Source organism: Bos taurus, chromosome 18 (genome assembly GCF_002263795.3).
Source record: "Bos taurus isolate L1 Dominette 01449 registration number 42190680 breed Hereford chromosome 18, ARS-UCD2.0, whole genome shotgun sequence".
Taxonomy (NCBI): Eukaryota; Metazoa; Chordata; class Mammalia; order Artiodactyla; family Bovidae; genus Bos; species Bos taurus.
In genome coordinates, this window is record NC_037345.1 from 15,695,356 (window position 1) to 15,718,602 (window position 23,247).

The 23,247-nt window shown below is 36.4% G+C and overlaps 1 protein-coding gene across 1 annotated transcript in view; it reads right to left on the minus strand.

Moving 5' to 3' along the window:
* The window catches only part of ITFG1 (integrin alpha FG-GAP repeat containing 1), a 299,997-nt gene that overhangs the window by 130,119 nt on the left and 146,631 nt on the right, over positions 1-23,247 (minus strand). The window contains exons 9-10 of the mRNA NM_001038532.1: positions 16,964-17,058; positions 12,935-13,107 (exon numbers count right to left, since the gene is read on the minus strand). Of these exons, the coding sequence (NP_001033621.1) occupies positions 12,935-13,107; positions 16,964-17,058 (268 nt within the window). The remainder of the gene's footprint in view (positions 1-12,934; positions 13,108-16,963; positions 17,059-23,247) is intronic.

Consider the following 23,247-nt stretch of genomic DNA (forward strand, 5'->3'; position numbering starts at 1 on the left):
TCCTAAGCACTGGCATTTAAATGAAGATTAAAGGCCATGCTCTTTTTTTAATCTCCATGCTAAGCTGCACTTAGAAATAAACTTTTCTTTTAACCTCATGTGATATGTAAGAAATGTATTTTGTAATGCACCCTAAACTCAAATTCCGTTTGGGATAAATGTTGTCAAAAATTGGAAAAAAAGGGTATCAGCATTATGATGGACTGAAATGCTCCCTTATTTCTACCCTTCAACCAAAAACCAATAAAACATCCACAATTCAACAAAGGTGCCTCTGCCCAACACACCAGGACTCTAGAGAATTTCACACATCTGTAGATGTAAAGGTGGGTGAACTAGAACGCATAGAGGAAGTGAGTAAGGGCGAAAAATGAAGTGGAGACCACAGCACCAGGGAACCCAGCAGCAGCAGGGGAAGTGGCACATATGACTCTGGCTTCCTGGCTGCTGTGGTGGTCTGGGCGGCAGTGGCAAAAGGCCTAGAATCCCACCCCTTTAGTTGTGGAGGCACCCAAGACTCTAGCCCATCTCCTTGGGCAAAGGTGGTGCCCAGGAACCAGAAAACAAGGGACAAAGAACGGATGCCCACGACCTTGGCTCCCTTAAGCCTTTCTTTCTCTGTGGTGATGAAGCTTGTGACTCAGGAGATCACAGACATGGGAAAGGCACAAAAGCACCCACCACATATGGAATATACAAACAAACAAAAGACGGAGATAAGTGGTCAAACCAAATCAAACAAAAATGTAGCTACAAAGAATAGAGTAGTGGTTATAAAAGGGGAAGGAGCAAGGAGGGCAGAAGGTAACATGGCTAAAGGGTATCAATTCTATGGTGGATAACAAATGGAAACTAAATTTTTGGTGGTGAGTATACTGTAGTGTGGAGAAGGCAATGGCACCCCACTCCTGTACTCTTGCCTGGAAAATCCCATGGACGGAGGAGCCTGGTGGGCTGCAGTCCATGAGGTCGCTAAGAGTTGGACACGACTGAGTGACTTCATTTTCACTTTTCGCTTTCATGCACTGGAGAAGGAAATGGCAACCCACTTCAGTGTTCTTGCCTGGAGAATCCCAGCGGCAGGGGAGCCTGGTGGGCTGCCGTCTATGCGGTCGCAGAGTCGGACACGACTGAAGCGACTTAGGAGCAGCAGCAGCAGCAGCAGCATACTATAGTGTACACAGAAACAGAAATATAATTTTGTACACAAGAACTCTGTACAATGTTATAAACCAATGGTACCTCAATAAAAATTTTTTTGAAAAGGAAAATTCACTTGTGTTTTCTCTTTTAATTAATATACCTGACTGCAAGTATATAACGTAACAGAGAGGTCTGAATTAAAGTTTTATCCTTTTTATGAAGAGGCATTTTTGATTCTGTCAGGTTGGGAAATTGATTCCATACTATCAGTTTCTACCACCATTAGTCTAATTTATACAGCTGGTAAGAATTACAAACATAGAAGTTCAAAATCTTCCATGCTCTTGTAAAGGAACTCTGTTATTGCTACTGAGAGGTGATAAAACTTTGTGGGTGTTATTCTAGGAAGGAAGCTGATTAAAATGTCATAGAGTGGAAGTACATATTCCAGAATGCTTTTTCTTTTTCTAGTATCTCCCCCAAAATTGTAAGAGGTAACTGTATACGTTGATGATTTAAAAGTTAAGAAGCTTAATCTGCTTTATAAAAGTATCAGTTCATTTTAGCCGCTCAATTGTGTCTGACGCTTTGCAACCCCATGGACTTACGCAGCATGACAGGCTTCCCTGTCCATCACCAGCTTGGAGCTTGTTCAAACTCATGTCCATCAAGTTGGTGATGCCATACAACCATCTTGCCCTCTATAATTCCTTTCTCCTGCCTTCAATCATTCCCAGCATCAGGATCTTTTCCAGTGAGTCAGTTCTAACCATTGGCCAGTTGGCCAAAGTACTGGAGCTTGAGATTGAGCTTCAGCATCAGTCCTTCCAATGAATATTCAGGGTTGATTTCTTTTAGGATGGACTGGTTTGATCTTCTTGAAGTCCAAGGGACTCACAAGAGTCTTCTCCAACACCACAGTTCAAAAGCATCAATTCTTGAGTGCTCAGCTTTCTTTTTGGTCCAACTCTCACATTCATACATGACTACTGGAAAAACCATACCTTTGACTAGAAGGACCTTTGTTGGCAAAGTAATGTCTGCTTTTTAATATGCTGTCTAGGTTGGTCATAGCTTTTTCCCCAAGGAGCAAGTGTCTTAATTTCATGTCTGTAGTCACCATCTGAAGTGATTTTGGAGCCCAAGGAAATAAGTCTGTCACTGTTTCCATTGTTCCCCTATCTGTTTGCCATAAAGTGATGGGGCCGGATGCCATGATCTTTGTTTTTTGAACGTTTTTTTTGCTGTCCTCTTTCACTTTCATCAAGAGGCTCTTCAGTTCGTCTTTGCTTTATGCCATTAGTGTGGTGTCATCTGCATATCTGAGGTTATTGATATTTCTCCCTGCAACCTTGATTCTAGCTGTGTTTCATCCAGCCCAGCATTCTGCATGCTGTGCTCTGCATGTAAGTAAAACAAACATGGTGACAGTAAACAGCCCTGACATACTCCTTTCCCAATTTGGAACCAGTGCTGTTCCATGTCTAGTTCTAACTGTTGCTTCTTGATCTGCATACAGATTTCTCAGGAGGCAGGTCAGGTGGTCTGGTATTCCCATCTCTTGGAAGAATTTTCCACAGTTTATTGTGACCCACACTGTCAAAGGCTTTAGTGTAATCAATAAAGCAAAAGTAGATGTTTTTCTGGAATTCTCTTGCTTTTTTGATGATCCAGCGGATGTTGGCAATTTGATCTCTGGTTCCTCTGCCTTTTCGAAATCCAGCTTGAACATCTTGAAGTTCATGGTTCATATACTGTTGAAGTCTGGCTTGGAGAATTTTGAGCATTACTTGGCTAGCATGTGAGGTGAGTGCAATTGTGCAGTAGTTGGAACACTCTTTGGCATTGCCTTTCTTTGGGATTGGAATGAAAACTTGACCTTTTCCAGTCCTGTGGCTATTGCTGAGTTTTCCAAATCTGCTGCCATACTGAGTGTAGCACTTTAACAGCATCATCTTTTAGGATTTGAAATAGCTCAGCTGGAATTCCATCACCACTAGCTTTGTTTGTAGTGATGCTTCCTAAGGCCCACTTGACTTTGCACTGTAGGATGTCTGGCTCTAGGTGAATGATCACACCATCATGGTTTTCTGTGTCATAAAGATCATTTTCGTATAGTTCTTCTGTATATTGTTGCCACATCTTCTTAATATCTTCTGCTTCTGTTAGGTCTATACTGTTTCTGTTCTTAATTGTGCCAGTCTTTGCATGAAATGTTCCCTTGGTGTATCTAATTTTCCTGTAGAGAACTCTAGTCTTTCTCATTCTATTGCTTTCCTGTATTTCTTTGCTCACTTAGGAAGGCTTTCTTATCTCTCTCTGCTATTCTTTGGAACTCTGCATTAAGATTGCCATATCTTTCCTTTTAGCCTTTGCCTTTTGCTTCTCTTCTTTTCTCAGCTATTTGTAAGGCCTCCTCAGACAGCCACTTTGCCTTTTGCATTTCTTCTTCTTGAGGCAGTTTGGATCACTGCCTTCTGTACAATGTGATGAACCTCATCCATAGTTCTTCAGGTACTCTATCAGATCTAATCCCTTGAATCTTTTATCACTTCCACTGTATAATCATAAGGGGTTAGATTTAGGACATAATGGAATGGTCTAGTGGTATTCCCTATTCTCCTCAATTTAAAATCTGAATTTTGCAATAAGGAGTTCATGATCTGAGCCACAGTCAGCTCCTGGTCTTGTTTTTGCTGACTGTATAGAGCTGCTCCATCTTCGGCTGCAAAGAATATAATCAATCTGATTTCAGTATTGACCATCTAGTGATGTCCATGTGTAGAGTTGTCCCTTGTATTGTTGGAAGAGGGTGTTTGCTACGACCAGTGTGTTCTCTTGGCAAAACTCTGTTAGCCTCTGCCCTGCTTCATTCTGTACTCCAAGGCCAAACCTGCCTGTTATTCCAGGTATCTCTTGACTTCCTACTTGTCCATTCCAGTCCCCTATGATGAAAAGGATATCTTTTTTTTTTGATGTTAGTTCTAGAAGATCTTATAGGTCTCATATCATACTTATAGGTCTCAACCTCACACTTATAATAGTATAATTTTATATAAAATCAAAGTTGGCAACGTACTCATCAATTATATAGGAAATGCTTATTGGAATTTATCTTGGTAGCAACAGTGTAATGAAAGTAATGAAATTTATCAACATAGCATACACTCAAAAAAATTAGAATCCTATACTCTCCAGATTAGCAGGCAGGCTGGAGGAAAATAAAGAAATGTTCACATCTGCAAGGTCTCAGAAAAACCTACAAACTCCTTGATAAAATTACTTGCCAACATACCCAGAAAAATAACAGATGAATCAAAGAAAGAATGGAAGATGGATGTGTTCAATGGTGATCAAAGAAACCAGTAAACTTTGCAGCCAATTGTAAATAATGGCAACAATAAAATGTGAAAATAAACACACATATCAACAGATGAGTCCTAAATGATATCAACATGGTGATGACATCACTGAATGAAAGAAAGGGTAGGTGAAAGAGAACTGAATGTATGCTAAAAATCTTAAGGACAGTTTGTCTCTAATAGTTTGTTAAAAAATGTAACAACTATAATAGAAATAAGATTTATAATATACAAATCATCTTAGGAACTAGAAAAGGAACAGAAATTTGAATGATCCAAAAGAAGGCAAAAAATAAGGAAAATGATGAATACAATGATAAAATGGCAAGGATAAATCAAGGTATATTTGACCATATAATAATATACTAATAATTAAAATAATAGCAGACATTACATAGAATTCATGCTATGCTATGCCATGTGTGATGCAAATTCTCATTTGATTCTCACAATAACCTCATGAGGTAGGTATTATTGTTTTTCTCATTAACAGATATTAAAACTGAGATAGGTTATTTGCCATGATCACACAGGTAATAACAGAGACAGAATTTGAATCTAGGCTCCACAGTATATGCTTTTTATCCACTAAGACAGAGATTCATACATTCAGTTTTTTAAAATTCCCATCATATGGTCCTTTCTTCACTTAACCTACGGTTTTGAAGATTCATCCACGCTGCTAACTATCCTTCTTCAGTAATTTATTATTATTTCTTATTGCCAAGCATTATTAAATTGTATGAATACACCATGACTTGTTTATTTATTCTCTTGATATGGACCTTTGTTTTGCTTCCAATTTGGTGCTACTGTGAATAAAGATACTGTGAACATTCTTTCAGAATCTTTTTGTGAACTCAAGTTTTAATTTCTTTCACAAAAGAACCTAGAAATGGAATTGCTGGATCACAGGAAAGGTACATGTTTAACCTCATAAGAAACTGCAAGTTTTCCAAAATGACTGTGCAATTTTACATTCTTAATAAAAAATGTGTAAGAGTTCCAGTTGTTCTACATCCTTACCAACATTTGTGTTATTGCCTTGTTTAACTGCAACACTTCTAGGGGGTATTATCAAGTGTATCATATGGGTTTAACTGCATTTCCTTAATTATCAGTGATATTGGATATCTTTCCATATGTTTACTGGCCATCTGTATACCTTTTCCACTGAACTGCCTTAGTGCCTATGCAAAAAAAAGGAATTAGTTGATCATAGTATCTACAGCTGTATTTCTGGACTCAGACGTTGCTCTCTATATGTATTCTTACATAAATACCGCAGTGTCTTCATTACTGCAGTTTCACAAGAAGTCTTAAAAGTCAGGCAGAAATGATTCCTCCACCTTGTTGTTTCTTCAAGCATTCTGACTAACCCAGGTTTTAATTGAGCTAATGGACTGCCCTGGTGGCTCAGTGGTAAAGAACTTGCTTGCCAAGTAGGAGATGCAGGTTTGGTCCCTGGGACGGGAAGATCCCCAGGAGATGGAAATGACAACCCAATCCAGTATTATTGCCTGGGAAATCCCACGGACAGAGCAGCCTGGTGGGCTATAGTCCACGAGGTCATGAAAGAATTGGACATGACCTGGCGACTAAACAACAAAATCGAGCTAATCTAGTTTTTGACATATAAATATCAGAATGAAAATATAAATTTCTTCTGAAGTGAATGGGGAATTTGATTGAAATTGTGTCCAATTTATAGATCAGATAAATAACATTTAATTATATAGATCAAGCTGAAAGATCAAGAAAGTCTGTTCTCTACAGAGAATATTGAGTATCTGATGTGTAAATATGATATTTCTCTTTTGTGAGGGGGCCTTTTTAAATTACTCTCAGTAATGTTCTGGGATTCAAAAACAGGTACAACTGAATTTTGTTGATAGAAATCAAAAACACTGGGTATGACGAGGCTGGGTATTAACTAGGGTCATAGAAACATTTTACATTTTGACTGGAGTACCGGGTACACAGGTGTAAACATTAGCCAAACTCATCAAATTGTATATTTAACATTTTTGCATTTTATTGAGTGCAAAATTTTCCAAAATAAAATGCCATATAGAAGCTAAAATGGGTAGAAATGTATGCAGAGTAAATGCTAAGAAAAAGAAACAGGATAGAGATTATGTGCTGTGCTATGGTTAGTTGCTCAGTCATGTCAGATTCTTTGCAACCCCATGGACCCAGGTCCGATGCATAGCAACCTGGATTTGATCCCTGGGTTGGGAAGATCCCCTGGAGAAGGGAATGGCAACCCATTCCAGTATTCTTTCCTGGAGAATTCCAGGGATAGAAGAGCCTGAGAGGCTACAGTCCATGGGTTGCAAAGAGTTAGACATGACTGAGTGACTTTCACTCACACACTCTCCTGCATTGCAGCTGGATTTTTTTTTACCATCTGAGCCACGAGGGAAGCCCAAGAATACTGAAATGGGTAGCCTATCCCTTGTCCAGGCTATCTTCCAGACCCAGGAATTGAACAGGGTTTCCTGCATTGCAGGTGGATTATCTACCAGCTGAGCTATCAGGGAAGCCCAGAGATTACAGTATGACAAAAAAAAACAAAAAAAAACCCAAAAAAACCCAAAAAACACAAAGAATAATTCAAAGCAAGCATTAAAGAAAAAGAAAAAAGGAAAGAAAAAAAATAGATAGTTCACAATTAACAAAAGAAGTCAGAGGACACACCCTTATGCACCTAGTAATCAAGGTTGCAGTCCATAAATTAAAAATTGATAAAGAAGCTGACAACCGTATACTTCCATAGCAGAGGATTAATATACTTTTAAAAATAGATAAAAATATATAAGGGTATATAGAAGACTTAAATAACACAACTAACACAAATGATATTTCAAATAACCATTCATTCAGTTATCTATCAAACTACCAGAAAGCTCTCAAGAAGGTTGGAAAGTATTGCACAAGACAGTTCCATGTCTGCAATGCAATAACCTTAATGAACAATAAACAACAGACTCAAACAGTAAGAAAACAACACAAAACAACTCCCCGAACATATTTACATGAACATTTGAAAAACCTTCCAGAATAATGTGTGGGTTAAGAGAAATTTCAAATAAATACAAAAGAAGAGAACAATAAAAACACTAATTATCAAAATACGTGGTTTGAGGCAAAGTACATAGAAAATAGTCTTAAAATCATTTATTAAAAAATAAGAAAATGGGAGAAATTCTCTTAAGTATTCAATGAAATAAACTAAAAGAAAAACAAAAATAAATCTAAAGAAAGCAAAAAAGGGAAGGAATTAAATACAGAACCAGAAATAAAATATTTAGGAAAAAACCCATGTTATCATTGAAAATAGGAGTAATTTTAAAAGCAACTATAACAACAACAAAAACACAGATATTAATGAAATAATAAAATAGAATAGCCTTAATTCTGATGAATAAAATATAACAGGTAAATAAAATTACAAACACAAAGGGCCTACACCTATGGATTCAAAGGAAATGTAAAAATTATAGAAGAATGCAACATCATGACAATAAACTCAATATGCAGGAGTAATTATTGAGAGAGTGATTAAAACTGATTGCCAATAAATAATATTTAATATATATTCTTTTAGGAATTAACAGAGACTGCCAGTGCTTTATCATCTACATAATTTTTTCCCTAATTAATTAGTAAATCCTGTTTCATTTTAGTATGGGATGAAAAATTGTAATATGATATTCACTAGGGCAGAAGAATAGGCAACCTTATTGTAGAAAAATTTTATCTTTACAAATTTCAACTACTGAAGCTAAAATCGGTTTGTGAGTAAATATAGTATGAGTTCTTCAGTGATTAAATAGTGTGAGTTCTTCAGTGATGAGGTATCCAGGGTACGATTTCAAACACACTGTAAATTTCTTATTCTGCCATATAATTTTGGACTAATTTAGTATTCTCCTTCATCTGAGGTATAGAATCTACTGAATAAGACAGTGCAATCAGAAATAGTGTAAAAATGAAAGTAAATTTAAGCTTGATAAGATATTCTATATTGTAAAAACTGATTTAAAAAAAATCACATACTGAATGTTTCTGGAGGCTTTATAATAATTTGCTTAGGAGGAAGTAATATATTTTATTAAGTCCAAAGTATGTGAATATGATCCTTGTATTCAGTATCTTTATTAATTTTGAAAAAGAAACATTTAAAAAAATCAACCTTGCTCTACCCCTATGTATAATTCTATAAAACACCCTAAGCAAATTTATTAAAATATTCTTGTCTTCAATAAGCTGTGAATGCAGATAACTTCCCTACCCAGTGTTATTATTCATTAACTAAGGGTTAGTTACTGATTTAGATCCTAAGATTTAGTAATCTAGGTTGTAATGTTAGAAACAGGCTGTCCTCCCATTTGAAGTAATCATTTGAAGAGATGGAAATATGTGACTTAGCCTATCAAGATTTATTCTGTGTAATTTTTTTCTTTTATTGTAAATTAGGAAGTCTGTTACATCTTCACATTCATGGAAAAGACTGTGATTAACTTCATTTAAAAAAGATTATGGTGAAGCATTTGAAGTGTAAAACATAAAATTAGTAACATATTGGATTTAATTAAAAAGCATGATAAATCCTGTTACATTTCATAATAAAAATGAAAAATAACAGTGGCTAGAAACGGAGAAGTGGATAAGGCATCTGTACCATCAATCTCCTTACCTACTAAAGCAGAACATCTGAAACAAAATAGAGCCTTTTTTTTTTTTTGGTGACTCAGGGTATCAATATGAACTTAAATTATTCTAAAAACCTGAGGGTCAAGATGAAAATGCAGATTATATTGAATGGGTAATTAGCTAATATCTGCAAAAGTGCCCAGTAATTCTTTTTGACAGAGTTCCAGATCCCAACCTGTTTCTGGTTATCTTCCAGTCTTTCATAAGGGTAGCTTGAATGTATACCACCAACACACCCAAATTATACCTCTGGTTTCCGAATTAACAAAACACAAATTAACTAACAAAAGAGAACACATGCTTGTACATGATCAATCTCCTCTAACCACTACTGTTCAGTTGCTAAGTCGTGTCCAACTCTTTTACGATCCCATGGAGTGCAGCCTGCCAGGCTCTCCTGTCCATGGGATTTCCCAGGCAAGAATACTAGACTGGGTTGCTGTTTCCTTCACCAGGGAATCTTCCCAAACCGGGTATTGAACCCATGTCTCCTTCATTGTTAGGCTGATTCTTTACCTCTGAGCCACCTGGGAAGCCCTTCTGACAGTGACTCTCAGAAAGTTTATGGGTTTTATTTATTTGTCCTTAGCTTGCTTCTTCTTTCTCTTGTCAGAGTGACCTTTACTGTCTGCTCAAATCATCATCTCCAACCTCTGCTAAAAATGTATTATTTTGGTTATCTACTACTTCCTTCTAAATTTTTTTCTTACAGGGAAAGGAAAACGATTTAGATTCTATAAGCTTAGAGTCCTGACTGCAAATGTGTGATCTTGGACAAGCAATCTGACTTATGTGAGACTGTTTCCATATTTGAGCTTCCCTGTTGGCTCATCTGGTAAAGAATCTGTCTTCAATGTGGGAGACCTGGATTTGATCCCTGGGTTGGGAAGATTCCCTGGAGAAGGGAACAGCTACCCACTCCAGTATTTACCAAATGCAGATAATACCATCCTATAAAAATTATTGTGAACTAATATGCATGAAAAACACTTTATAAACTAAAGCCCTTTTTTTTAATTCCTGGCATTAACTGACAAGGAATACATTGCATTTATTAATTTTCCTTATATACAAAATTAAAAACTTATAAAAACAGACTTATTATTAGCTTAACAGCACAGTATGGAATAATCTCATTCTAACTTTGCTCTTCTTCTCTCAAAAAAAAAAAAAAAACAGAAGAAAATTCAGACAAGTAAGATAAGATGACTACACACAGAAGATTACAGTAAACACAGGGCAACTGAGCGGCAGTAGGGCATCCAAGGGAAAAACCACGGTTTTCAGTCAGTGGTGTCTGATGACAGATGATAAAATGGCTGATCTCAGACCACACTGTTTTGTTTAGAGTCACTTGCTGCCTCTATAAATGTCATTAATAGAGATTTTTCATGTAATATGATTTTAAAGGTTAACTTTAAACAATTAAGACCTTTAATAAAAAATAAAAAACAAACATAGGCCCAAACAGCAACTCTCCTCTGAAAACAAAAAAATACAAGTTTACAAGCCACAGTTTTAGAACTTCTTTTCATGAAACACATATTGTGGATTTTTAGTCTCATCCGTGTAGTTAATCTCTACCTAATTTTCAAAATCTGCAGAAAAAAAGAAGAATTCTCCAGGTAGCAGCCCTTAAAAATATAAACTGCAACCCTGTAAGACTTCTTAGCAATACAGCAGTCCTGAAATCAGTTAAAAGTTATAAAATGCTTTTTCAACAAAATTTGAATAGTAGAAAAGGATTATAATGCACACTATGTCTTATTTTCCTTCTTTTATGTTTCAAAGAATGTATTATGCTGAATTCTCCTAGACACGCATCTCTCAAGTATAGGACTCTTTCTCATCTAGTGATTTAATGAACACTGAGATGCAATGAAATCTATCCTTCAATTCTCATCTATCCCAAAGGAATAAAAAAGAAACCCCGGGCTTTAAACAGCTGCTTTTATAAAAGCTCTAAGAATCTATGACTGCCTTTTACTTAATGTTTCTTATAGAGCCATAGTGTTCACTACTGAATTAGCTGCTGATATCATCATTATTATTTATAGGCTTCCCTGGTGGCTCAATGGCAAAGAATCCACCTACCAATGCAGGAGACACATGAGATGTGGGTTTGATCCCTGGGTCAGATCCTCTGGAGAAGGAAATGATAACCCACTCCAGTATTCTTGCCTGGGAATACCATGGAGAGAGGAGGCCAGTGGACTACAGTCCATGGGGGCCCCAAAGAGTTGGACACAACGCATGCAAATTCAATTCACTGTCATTATTACTGAATGGTAAAGGTAAGTTAAATATTTGATGGCTTGAAGGAGAAAATGTTGATAAAAAAACTTTTATGACAAAATATAAATTGTTTGAATGTTTTTCTAAGAATAAGTAATCATGGACTTAAATGAATTTGAGATGTAATTTCTTATTCTTTTGAATAGGGTAAATGTTCAAATTAAAGCGATTTTTACATTTCTTTGCTTTTATAGGGCACTATATATTTAAAAGGAAGAAAAATCACATTCAACTCAGAGATTTCTTTTGGTTCTATCAGATGTGCTTCACACATAGGTGATGAGTGGTATATACTACTCTGCATTACAGAGCATGATGCTTATATCTGTGGAAAATTCTGTAAATACAACTCAGAGTGACTATAATTCAAATCAAGGTCCTCAGAAAAGTTAAAGTACAATTCTTCATAATATTTTATAAATATTTAGGGATAATCACTGATAATGTATGGTTTCCTAAAAATCACATTTCTAGATAACTGTTTTATGTTGAAATTAACAATAGTCTAGTTTCTTTCCCCAGGACAGTTGTATTACATTATGAGCCTGGTAGTAAATGTGAGCTGAATCATCACAAATTCCAGAGTCAAAAAATGAATTAATGCTCAGAAGGAAAACTATGGATAGATATGATTTAAGAGGCAAGAAAGAATAAGGAGTAAGAAACACAACTAACTGCAATATGAAAAATACAATAAGGCATTAAAATTTCAGAAGAGTCATATTAATAGAATCTGCCAAGAACAGACTGTGAATTTAACTACATTGGTTTAGCTACTGGTACTTCTCTTTAAGGTGAAAAAATAGCAACAACATTCAAAATTAGTGATAATGCAATAAATGTACTAAACAATTTTGTATTTACAAATATTATCAACAGTCATGTGTGAATTCTGGATACCATTATAAAACAAGTAACAGTAAGGCAACATTCACTGATAGTATAAGTCGGCATATGATGAGTATCTTGTTAATTGCTTCATTTATTTTTAACTCACCTTTTTCCACCATAACTCCATGACAGAGGTGCAATTATTACTCTCAATGAGGGGTTTAGGTAAGCTGCCCAAGTCACACAGGTGCTAAATGGCTGGACCGAGTTAAGCCTAGGCTGAACTCGTGACATCCATAGTCTTTAGACTCAAAATGTAACTGAGTCATTTGCTTATAAAAATTTTGACCTTTTAAAGACCAAGCTTGTTGAGTGAAAATATGCCTTTCACTGGTCTATAAAATAGAATAAGAACAGGTATTCTAAGCAGCTGGGAGAAGTTCAGGGACCATGTGAAAAACAGAAACTGAATTCACTGTGTTCCTTATTTAAGGGACTGTACCTTATTTAGGTGCTATTCAGGTATAATGTGTCATAGTGAAGGTATCTTACACATATTTCTCCTTTTGACTTAATTTCCATACCTTCCAGATGTATTCTTCAGTATGGCAAGAGCATCTGGATAGCCATCCATGTTGTAATCTCCAATATGAAGGGTAATTGGAATTGGTATTTCAGTTGGTTGCTGTTCATGTACAAATGGCACAAAGCCCCAGAGTGTACCCTTACTGCTAAAATCCTGTAGGACAGGAATCCACTGTGGATTAAGAGAAAAAAATTAGACATTATAGTCATTTTAGAAAAAAAAAAATCACCATTTGTAAAACAAATGATCCACAAAAAATCCTCAAGATATGTATCATCTTTCTTAAGTTGTATCTCTGTAAAATGGCAGAGTACTATAATTTACTTTGATAAGTAGGTAACTGACACTCTAAAAAAAATAAGTCTACCTTAAAATTTATCAGTAGTCATCTTTCCTTGAACTAGCATATAGAACCTTAAAAAGTTTTTCACAGAATATGGAATCTTAGGATTGAAATGATATTATCAAACATTTAGTTGAACTGTCCATTTAAAAACGTGTGTTGGGGACTTCCCTGGTGGTTCAGTGGTTAATAATCCACCCTGCAATGCGGGGACACTGGTTTAATCCCTGGTCTGGAAAGATCCCACATGCCGCAGGGCAACTAAGCCTGTGAGCCACAACTACTGAGCCTGTATGCTCCAGAACCTGTGCTCTGCAGCAAGAGAAGCCAACACGATGAGAAGCCCATGCACCACAACTAGAGAAGTAGGGCCCGTTTTCTGCAAATAGAGAAAGACTGTGTGTAGCAATGGAGACCCAACGCAGCTCAGAAAAAGATAAAATTAAACAAATGAATAAACAGAATATGTGATGAGTGAAAGTATAAACATAAATGAATATTTTAAATTTCGTAATATCTAATACTGATATCCTTTGGAAGGACCAGTTTAGGAAGAAAATTAGAACATGACAGAGTCTCCCTTGTTCTGCTCTGCCTCTTATACATGATGATGAGTTTAGTCACCATACTCAGAAACAAGCAGCTCTGAGGCTTTCCAAACAATACTAGCCCTGACAAGCCGTCCCAGCCCAGGAGAATGAGCTTTGTTGCCAAAACAGCTGGAAGCTACATTTTACATAAATTCTTTATTTCTCTACTGATTGTAATGAAGAAAACACAGAAAATAGGTTCATTTCAAAATGAGCTTTGGTAAAGCCTGTTCTCTTCTGAATGCCCAAATCTTTACTTTTAATAACCTAGCTGAACTAAAAATCTGAAGACTGGAAATCAATACATGAAAATTAGAGATGTGTCCACAACTAACAATAGTTACTATTGCTAGATACTGGCACATAACCTAAAGATGTCTAAACAGAAGCAGGTGCAGCTGGCTTGAAATGACAGGAGGTCAAACATGCCCACAGATATTTTTTTCCTTGTAAGCAGGTGGCTCATATACGTGGCTCCAAGCCAAACTACATAAAAAGTGAATTCTTGAAAAGTGTTTAGTATATAGAACATCCCAAACGTTTTCTATGTATTCAAAGAAAGCATAGTTTGCCAAGGAAAAAGGAAAAATATGGCTTAACTATAAAGGCAAATGTACAGAAAACAAGCAGCTTAAAAAACTGATATGCATCTAATGAAATTTTCAATCTTTCTTAAAGCAAAAGTATTGTATATCATCAAAATGTTTTAACATTTCACATGACTGAAAAAAATCGCTGCTTTTATTTTGGAAGAGGATGAGAAATTTCACAAAATGTCGAGTTATCTCAAGTTTCTGAAGAGGATGACAGTTTATTAATGAAGATAAAGTACTTCTGTTAAGGTAAATGTATTAAGGTCTAAGAAGTAAAAAGATTTTTCATTAATGTGACATTCTTAACAGTCAACAAAGAACTGTGACATTTATCTTCCCAGAGAGAGATGACTGCATAATTTGAAAATATAGTAGTCTGTCACTTGAAGACAGGCTGCAATTACTAGGTATATTTACAGCTATGAACCAATGATGAGGAGTTTCTTGACCTAATATTTTCAGCGATTCAAAACTTTCAAAAAGTTCAAGATAATACAGATTATGGGTTTAAGAGTTAAATGTTTTTAGAATGTTGACTATAGGAAGATTTGAAGATTTGTTTTCTCTAGTGTCTTAGTATGAAAGGTGATACTTCCTACCCATAAGGGCTATAAAAATCAAGATGTCATTCTATCATTTTTTTACCCCCAAATAGAAAATATAATTAATTCTACTACTGTATTACTGGTTTCCTTTCAGGTGTTATCAATATGGAAAAATTCTCAATGTCATAAACTATCATTCCCACATTAAAAATTTTTTTTTATCATTCTCACATTAATTCTCTGCTGGGACTATCAGATACTGAATTGTTTCTCAACAAGCTACAAGAATAGTTGACATAAAAGAACCAAATAGATCTAGACATCACAAATAAAAACAAGATTAGCCTTGAAACTAGATATGGTGTTCTTCTACATAATTCTTTATTATAGTTATCGTGTATCTTACCATATTCCCAGCATATAAATGGCTAACAGACCATATAACTGCAGGATCAATAATGGGCTTCTTGGGACTCTCCTAGTGGTCCACTGATTAAGAATCTGCCTTGCAATGCAGGGGACGTGGGTTCAATCCCTGGTTGAGGAAGTAAAGTCCCACATGCCACAAAGCAAGTAAGCCCACATTTCACAACTAGAGAGTTTGTGCGCTGCAACAAAAGATCCCACATGCCGCAACTAAGACCACACACAGTCAAATAAATAAATAAATATTAAAAACAGGAATGGGTTTTCTTTATGAGAAATCATTGCAATACATTCCAATTGCAGTACTTTTTCTCTCAGTAAACCAACAAAAATAGATTTAAATGCATTTTATTAAGTTAAAATGGAGGCAGAGTGTTGGTTGTCATATAGAAAGTAAGGTGCCACGTCTGAGCCTGAGAATTACACTCAAAGACAGACTAATGGGAGAAAAGCTGATATGAACACAAGAGTCCTCCTAAGGAGAATGAAGACCTTACTTGGGTTCAAAATTAGGAAAGAGGTATGTCAAGGCTATATATTGTCACCCTGCTTATTTAACTTATACACAGAGTACATTATGTGAAATGCTGGGCTAGATGACTCACAAGCTGGATTGTTGAGAGAAATATCAACAACCTCACATATGCAGATGATACCACTCTAATGGCAGAAAGCAAAGAGGAACTAAAGAGCCTCTTGATGCAGGTGGAAGAGGGGAGTGAAAAAGTTGGTTTAAAGCTTAACATTCATAAAACAAAGATCAAGGCATCTGGTCCCATCACTTCATGGCAAATAGAAGGGGAAAAAGTGGAAACAGTGACAGATTTTATTTTCTTGGGCTCCAAAATCACTGGGGATGGTGACTTTAGCCATGAAATTAAAAGAGACTTGTTCCTTGGAAGAAAAGCTATGACAAACCTATACAGAATATTAAAAAGTAGAGACATCACTTTGCCAACAAGGGCAGTATACTCAAAGCTATGGTTTTTCCAGTAGTCATGTATGATAAGAGTTGGACCACAAAGATGGCTGCATGCCAAAGAAATGATGCTTTCAAACTGTGGTGCTAGAGAAGACTCTTGGCAGTCCCTTGGACTGCAAGGAAATCCAACCAGTCAATCCTAAAGGAAATCAGTCGTGAATATTCATTGGAAGGAATGATGCTGAAACTGCAATACTTTGGCTACCTGATGCTAAGAGCCAACTCATTGGAAAAGACCCTGATACTGGGAAAGACTGAGTGCAGGAGAAGGGGGCAGGAGAGAATTGACGTGGTTGGATGGCATCACTGACTCAATGGACATGAGTATGAACAAACTTAGGAGACAGTGAAGGACAGGAAAGCCCATCATGTTGCAGTCCATGGAATCGCAGAGTCAGTCACGACTTAGTGACTGAACAACAAGTTAAAATGAGGAAGTAAACTTATTTTGTTTTTTCTCTTTTCTGATTCTTCAAATACTTTTCTAACCTCTGAAATTGTTTTCCAAGATTGTAACCTTACTTACATTAAAAAACAAGTAGATATACCTGCTTTGCTCCAGATCTTGCTAAGTAAATGACACTTTTCTGGCAGTTTTTGTCTTCACAACCTGGCAGCAAGTGATCCATGTTTCCATCTCCATCTGCCAAAAGAAACATAAAAAGTTCATTAATGGCCACAAAATGGTGCTCTTACATAACAGATTAAATTTCCTATTTGTTCAAAGTCTGCATCACTCTAGATAAACTGAGGAATCTGACTGATGCATGGTTTTGTAGTTTATGTGATTCAATTAAAGAATTACTCTGGCCCTTGCTATCTGTTACCTGGACATGACTGGTTTTAAACTGCTCACTTTTCTTTGGTTAAATATTTATCCAATGTTGGAAAAACACCTTGTTTCAGGGCTTTAATGTTAAAATCATCACTTAAAAAAATGTAGCTTGTGACTCAGACAATTATCATTGCTGCCATGGGAGGAAACTAAGTATGTCAATAGTAACCCATTATTATTTGCCTTATTTTGGATGTCTTTACATATACTTTCAAGTGTCTTTTATACAGCATAAATTTCAAGAGTTATAAAGCTTTCTGCAATCTAGATTCTAAAAAGAACCAGTATATTTTTATCAATAAAAAAGGAAATGTTCATTGCAGCACTGTTTATAATAGCCAGGACATGGAAGCAACCTAGACGTCCATCAGCAGATGAATGGATAAGAAAGCTGTGGTACATATACACAATGGAGTATTACTCAGCCATTAAAAAGAATACATTTGAATCAGTTCTAATGAGGTGGATGAAACTGGAGCCTATTATACAGAGTGAAGTAAGCCAGAAAGGAAAACACCAATACAGTATACTAACGCATATATATGGAATTTAGAAAGATGGTAAAGATAACCCAGTATGTGAGACAGCAAGAGACACAGATGTATAGAACATTCTTTTGGACTCTGTGGGAGAGGGAGAGGGTGGGATGATTTGGGAGAATGGCATTGAAACATGTATAATATCATATAAGAAACAAATTGCCAGTCCAGGTTCGATGCGGGATACAGGATGCTTGGGGTTGGTGCACTGGGATGACCCAGAGGGATGGTACGGGGAGGGAGATGGTAGGAGGGTTCAGGATGGGGAACACGTGTATACCCACGGCAGATTCATGTTGATATATGGCAAAACCAAATTAACCTCCAATTAAAATAAATAAATTTAAATTAAAAAAATATTAAAACCACACACACGCACACACACACACACACACACAAAAGCAAATGAAGGGAATACACTCGTCATTTCCAACCGGCTGATTTTTAAACAGCTGTACAATGGTCTGCAAAGACTTCCAGAGATGATGTTACTGAGGAACTTGGAGTCATTTCCTCTAGTGCTCCCTCCTATCTACCGCCCCTACCTGATGGAAGCTTACAAATTTTGATGTCATAGAGTTAAATCTCTACAGGGACATTCACACAACGAAGTAATCATGTAGCTTTTAAATTTAGGGCCTTATTTTGTTTTCTTTGGAATAAATATGGATTTATGTGCAATGGTTTAATGTATCATTTAATGTGTGCCAAGGTAGTTAGTTCCTTCACTTGGATGGCTATATAAGGGTTAACAATTAAAGAAGTCCTTCTTTGTGTAGGTTTAAGTACCAATATTAAGAGATATATATAACTAAAACAAGTCTATCAAGTATCCAATAATGTATTCAAAAGGAAAAAAAAATTTAGGTTGTGTGAGATGAAAAGCTAGCCAATGGAAGCTGACCTCAGCAAGGAAAAGGCATAGTGAAAAATGAGTTTCTTTGATTTAATTTCATGGTTTACTTATGATTCTCATAGGTAATACTCTGTGTGATAACAAACCCTTACTTATAGGAGTACAACACTAAATAAAACCGTTGAATTAATAACGGAAGTATAGAAAACATCTGTGATATGGCAGTAGTACATCTGAATTATTGTGAAAGCTACTGAAAGAGAGATGCAACTCTAGGCAGGAATACTTGGAAAGGAGAAGGCTTTCCAAGGACAGAAACATATATCATAGTTAGAAAAAAAAAAAAAAAAAAAAACCAACAAGAGCTCACCAAGTAAGAATTAAATGCAAAATGTGATTTATAAACCGGGTCTTCCTATCATAGGTTCATTAAAAGCCAAATCATTTATTGTGATTATTCTGGGACTAATCAGAAGATAGTTAACAAGTCTCTGTCTTTCATTTTTACCCCAAAGGCAAAATACTCAGATTAGATCCTGATTTACACTTTTCTTTTCTCCTAGTTTCTCTTTCTTCCAAGTAGTTTCCTATTTCCCCCAAGTATTTTGGCCATGACTTGGCTGAAATTTAATACTGGCAAATAACCTCTGTTAAACATATAACTAACTCATATCATAACATCATAAACATGCCTTTTTGTAAGAATTATCAGTAATATTTTATAGATATGGCCATAGAAATCTAGAACTCTATCAAAGAAGGTGCTCCTTATGTTGACTCTTAAAGCGCTATTTTTTGACACATCACTTCCTCAGTGATAGAAAAGATTTCTGAGATTCCAACTTCATGTCCTAAGGAAATTTTCTCTCTCTTAAAGGCAACAAACTTTTAAATTCCACGTTTCACTTTTCTACATTTAAAAAAAAAATTTATTTGTAAGTTATTTAAACTTAAACTTGAATAATAAAAGTAGTACAAGAAGTCCTGAACACATTTTAACCAGATTGACCTGTTAACATTTTATGCCATTTATTTGATCATTTGTGTGCTCTGTGAAATCATTGTTTTTTCTGAACCATAATTATATACATTATAGCCTCTCACCCATAAATACTTTAGTGTGCATTTCCTATGAATAGGGATATTCTCTTAAACAACCATAGTACAACTATTAATTCACACAATATCTATTGTACTATATCTATATTCCAGTTTCATTCACTGACCTAATAATGTCATTTGTAGCATTTTTGACCCTCTTAACATAGGATCCAGAGTCTAGGGGTAGAATTGCATTTAGTTGTTATTTTTGCTGTGTTTTTCAGTTGCTAAGTCATTTCCAACTCTTTGCGACCCCATGGACTGCGGCATGCCAGGCTCCTCTGTCCTCCACTATCTCCCAGAGTTTGCTCATATTGATGTCCATGGACTGACTCAGTGATGCTAACCATTTCATCCTCTGCTGCCCTCTTCTCCTTTCACCTTCAATTTTTCCCAGCATCAGGGTCTTTTCCATGGAGTTGGCTCTTTGCAACAGGTGGCCAAAGGACTGGAGCTTCAGCTTCATCATCAGTTGTTCCAATGAATATTCAGCCCTTCTAGTATACTGGTTGGATTTCCTGCCAGTTATTTTTAGTCTCCTTTAATCTAGAATATTTTCACAGCCTGTGTCTTTTACAATCTATGTATCTTTTTTGTTTTTAAACCTCAGACGACAGGAATTTTTTACTTTTTTAATAAGCCTGAGGAAGAAAGTAGTTTCAGGAAAATGATTCATATGAGTCAGAGGCACAAGGCTAAGAACTAGTAATACGCAAATTCTCTGAAAAATAATGTGACTATGAGGAAAGTCATGCTGATACAGGTACCACTCTGCGAACTTAGCATGCATTTCTTAAAGAAGTCCCAGGAATTATTAACTTCAGACTGTCTTCTCCTTAGGATTTCAGCATGTTACATATCTCAGGTTTCTTTGAGAGATAAATTACTTCCCAAAGGTTCAAGTGAAATTGTAACAGAAGGAATCACATTTCTACTCACTCATTTTATAAAATGTGACATAAAATTTGGCCTTTTGAATGTCAGGACTGCTAGAGACTAAAGTTCACACTAACAACATGTTAATTTCCATCTGATGTTAACCTTAACCAAATTTCAAATGAAATTCTTCTCTGAAACAGATAGTTTTAATGAGATAGATATGATTCAAACTGACTTTCCCCAAAACTTTAATTTTAAAAATCAAGAAAACACTAAAATAGGTTCCATCAAAATGGACTATAATGAATTTTGATGTAATAATTTTTCTGGTTTTAATTAAGCAGAGGACAAAGAAGATAGATATGAGCAAGGTGACATTTATGTTTCCTCTTAAACATTCATAACATTTTCAGTATCTTGAAATTAACTGACCTGTGGTATCATTTAATCATTTAATCAAATTACAACTCATTGTTCTGGCCCCAGATTACCCATTAACACTGTAAACCACAGGTTCTTTAATGCAGTATTCCCAAAGTATGGCTCCCAGTCCCACAGACTCAACATCACCTAGGAACTTACTAGAAATGTTACGCCCCTGTCCAGAACTAATGAATAAGAACCTCTGCTGCTCCTACTGTTAAGTTCGCTTCAGTCGTGTCCAACTGTGTGACCCCATAGACGGCAGCCCACCAGGCTCCCCCATCCCTGGGATTCTCCAGGCAAGAACACTGGAGTGGGTTGCCATTTCCTTCTCCAATGCATGAAAGTGAAAAGTGAAAGTGAAGTCGCTCAGTCGTGTCTGTCTCTTCAGGACCCCATGGACTGTAGCCTACCAGGCTCCTCCGTCCAAGGGATTTTCCAGGCAAGAGTACTGGAGTGGGTTGCCATTGCCTTCTCTGTAAGAACCTCTGAGGGTGGGGCAAAGCTTATGCCCTCTGACTGAACCATTGTTCTCAGGTACTTCTGCTAGTCCTCACTAACACCAGAGGTTGCTACACATAGCCTATGTCTGTCTTGATCACGTTCTCCATTAATAACAAACTACTTTTGCTAATCATAGTCCACTATTCATTTAGGACTCAGTCTGTGTCTTGCTTCAAGCTCTTGAGACTGAATCAAAGTTGTCGTTTGCCCATTTGTGTGTTGCTTGAAGTGAAGTGACCGGTACATGTATCATAAACTCCTTATTGCCAAATTCAGACTTAAATTGAAGAAAGTAGGGAAAACCACTAGACCAATCAGGTATGACCTAAATCAAATCCTTATGATTATACAGGGGAAGTGACAAATAGATTCAAGGGAAAAGATCTGATAGAGTGCCTGAAGAACTATGGATGGAGGTTCATGACATTGTACAGGAGGCAGTGATCAAGACCATCCCCAAGAAAAAGAAATGCAAAAAGGCAAAATGATTGTCTGAGGAGGCATTAAAAATAGCTACCAAAAAAAGAGAAGTGAAAGGCAAAGGAGAAAAGGAAACATATATCCATTTGAATGCAGAGTTCCAAAGAATAGCATGGAAAGATAAGAAAGCCTCTCTCAGTAATCACTGCAAAGAAATAGAGGAAAACAATAGAATGGGAAAGACTAGAGATCTCTTCAAGAAAATTAGAGATACCAAGGGAACTTTTTATGCAAAGATGGGCATAATAAAGGACAAAAATGGTACAGACCTAACAGAAGCAAAAGACATTAAGAAGAGGTGGCAAGAACACACAGAAGAACTATACAAAAAAAGATCTTCATGACCCAGATAATCACGATGGTGGGATCAGTCATCTAGAGCCACATATCCTAGAATGTGAAGTCAAGTGGGCCTTACGAAGCATCACTATGAACAAAGCGAGTGGAAGTGATGGAATTCTAGTTGAGCTGTTTCAAATCCTAAAAGATGATTCTGTGAAAGTGCTGCACTCAATATGCCAGCAAATTTGGAAAACTCAGCAGTGGCCAAGGACTGGAAAAGGTCAGTTTTCATTCCAATCCCAAAGAAAGGCAATGCCAAAGAATGCTCAAACTACCACACAATTGCACTCATCTCACACGCTAGCAAACTAATACTCAAATTCTCTAACTCAGGCTTTAATAGTACATGAACCATGAAATTCCAGATATTCAAGCTGGTTTTAGAAAAGGCAGAGGAACCAGAGATCAAATTGCACATTTGCTGGATCATCAAAAAAGCAAGAAAGTTCCAGAAAAACATCTATTTCTGCTTTGTTGAATATGCCAAAGCCTCTGACTGTGTGGAACACAAAAAACTGTGGAAAATTCTTCAAGAGATGAGAATATCAGACTACCTGACCTGCTTCCTGAGAAATCTGTATGCAGGTCAAGAAGCAACAGTTAGAACTGGACATGGAACAACAGACTGGTCCAAATCAGGAAAGGAGTATGTCAATAAATAAGTATGCTTATTTAACTTCTATGCAGAGTACATCATGAGAAACGCTGGGCTGGAGGAAGCACAAGCTGGAATCAAGATTGCTGGGAGAAATATCAATAACCTCAGATATGCAGATGACACCACCCTTATGGCAGAAAGTGAAGAACTAAAGAGCCTCCTGATGAAAGTGAAAGAGGGGAGTGAAAAAGTTGACTTCAAACTCAACATTCAGA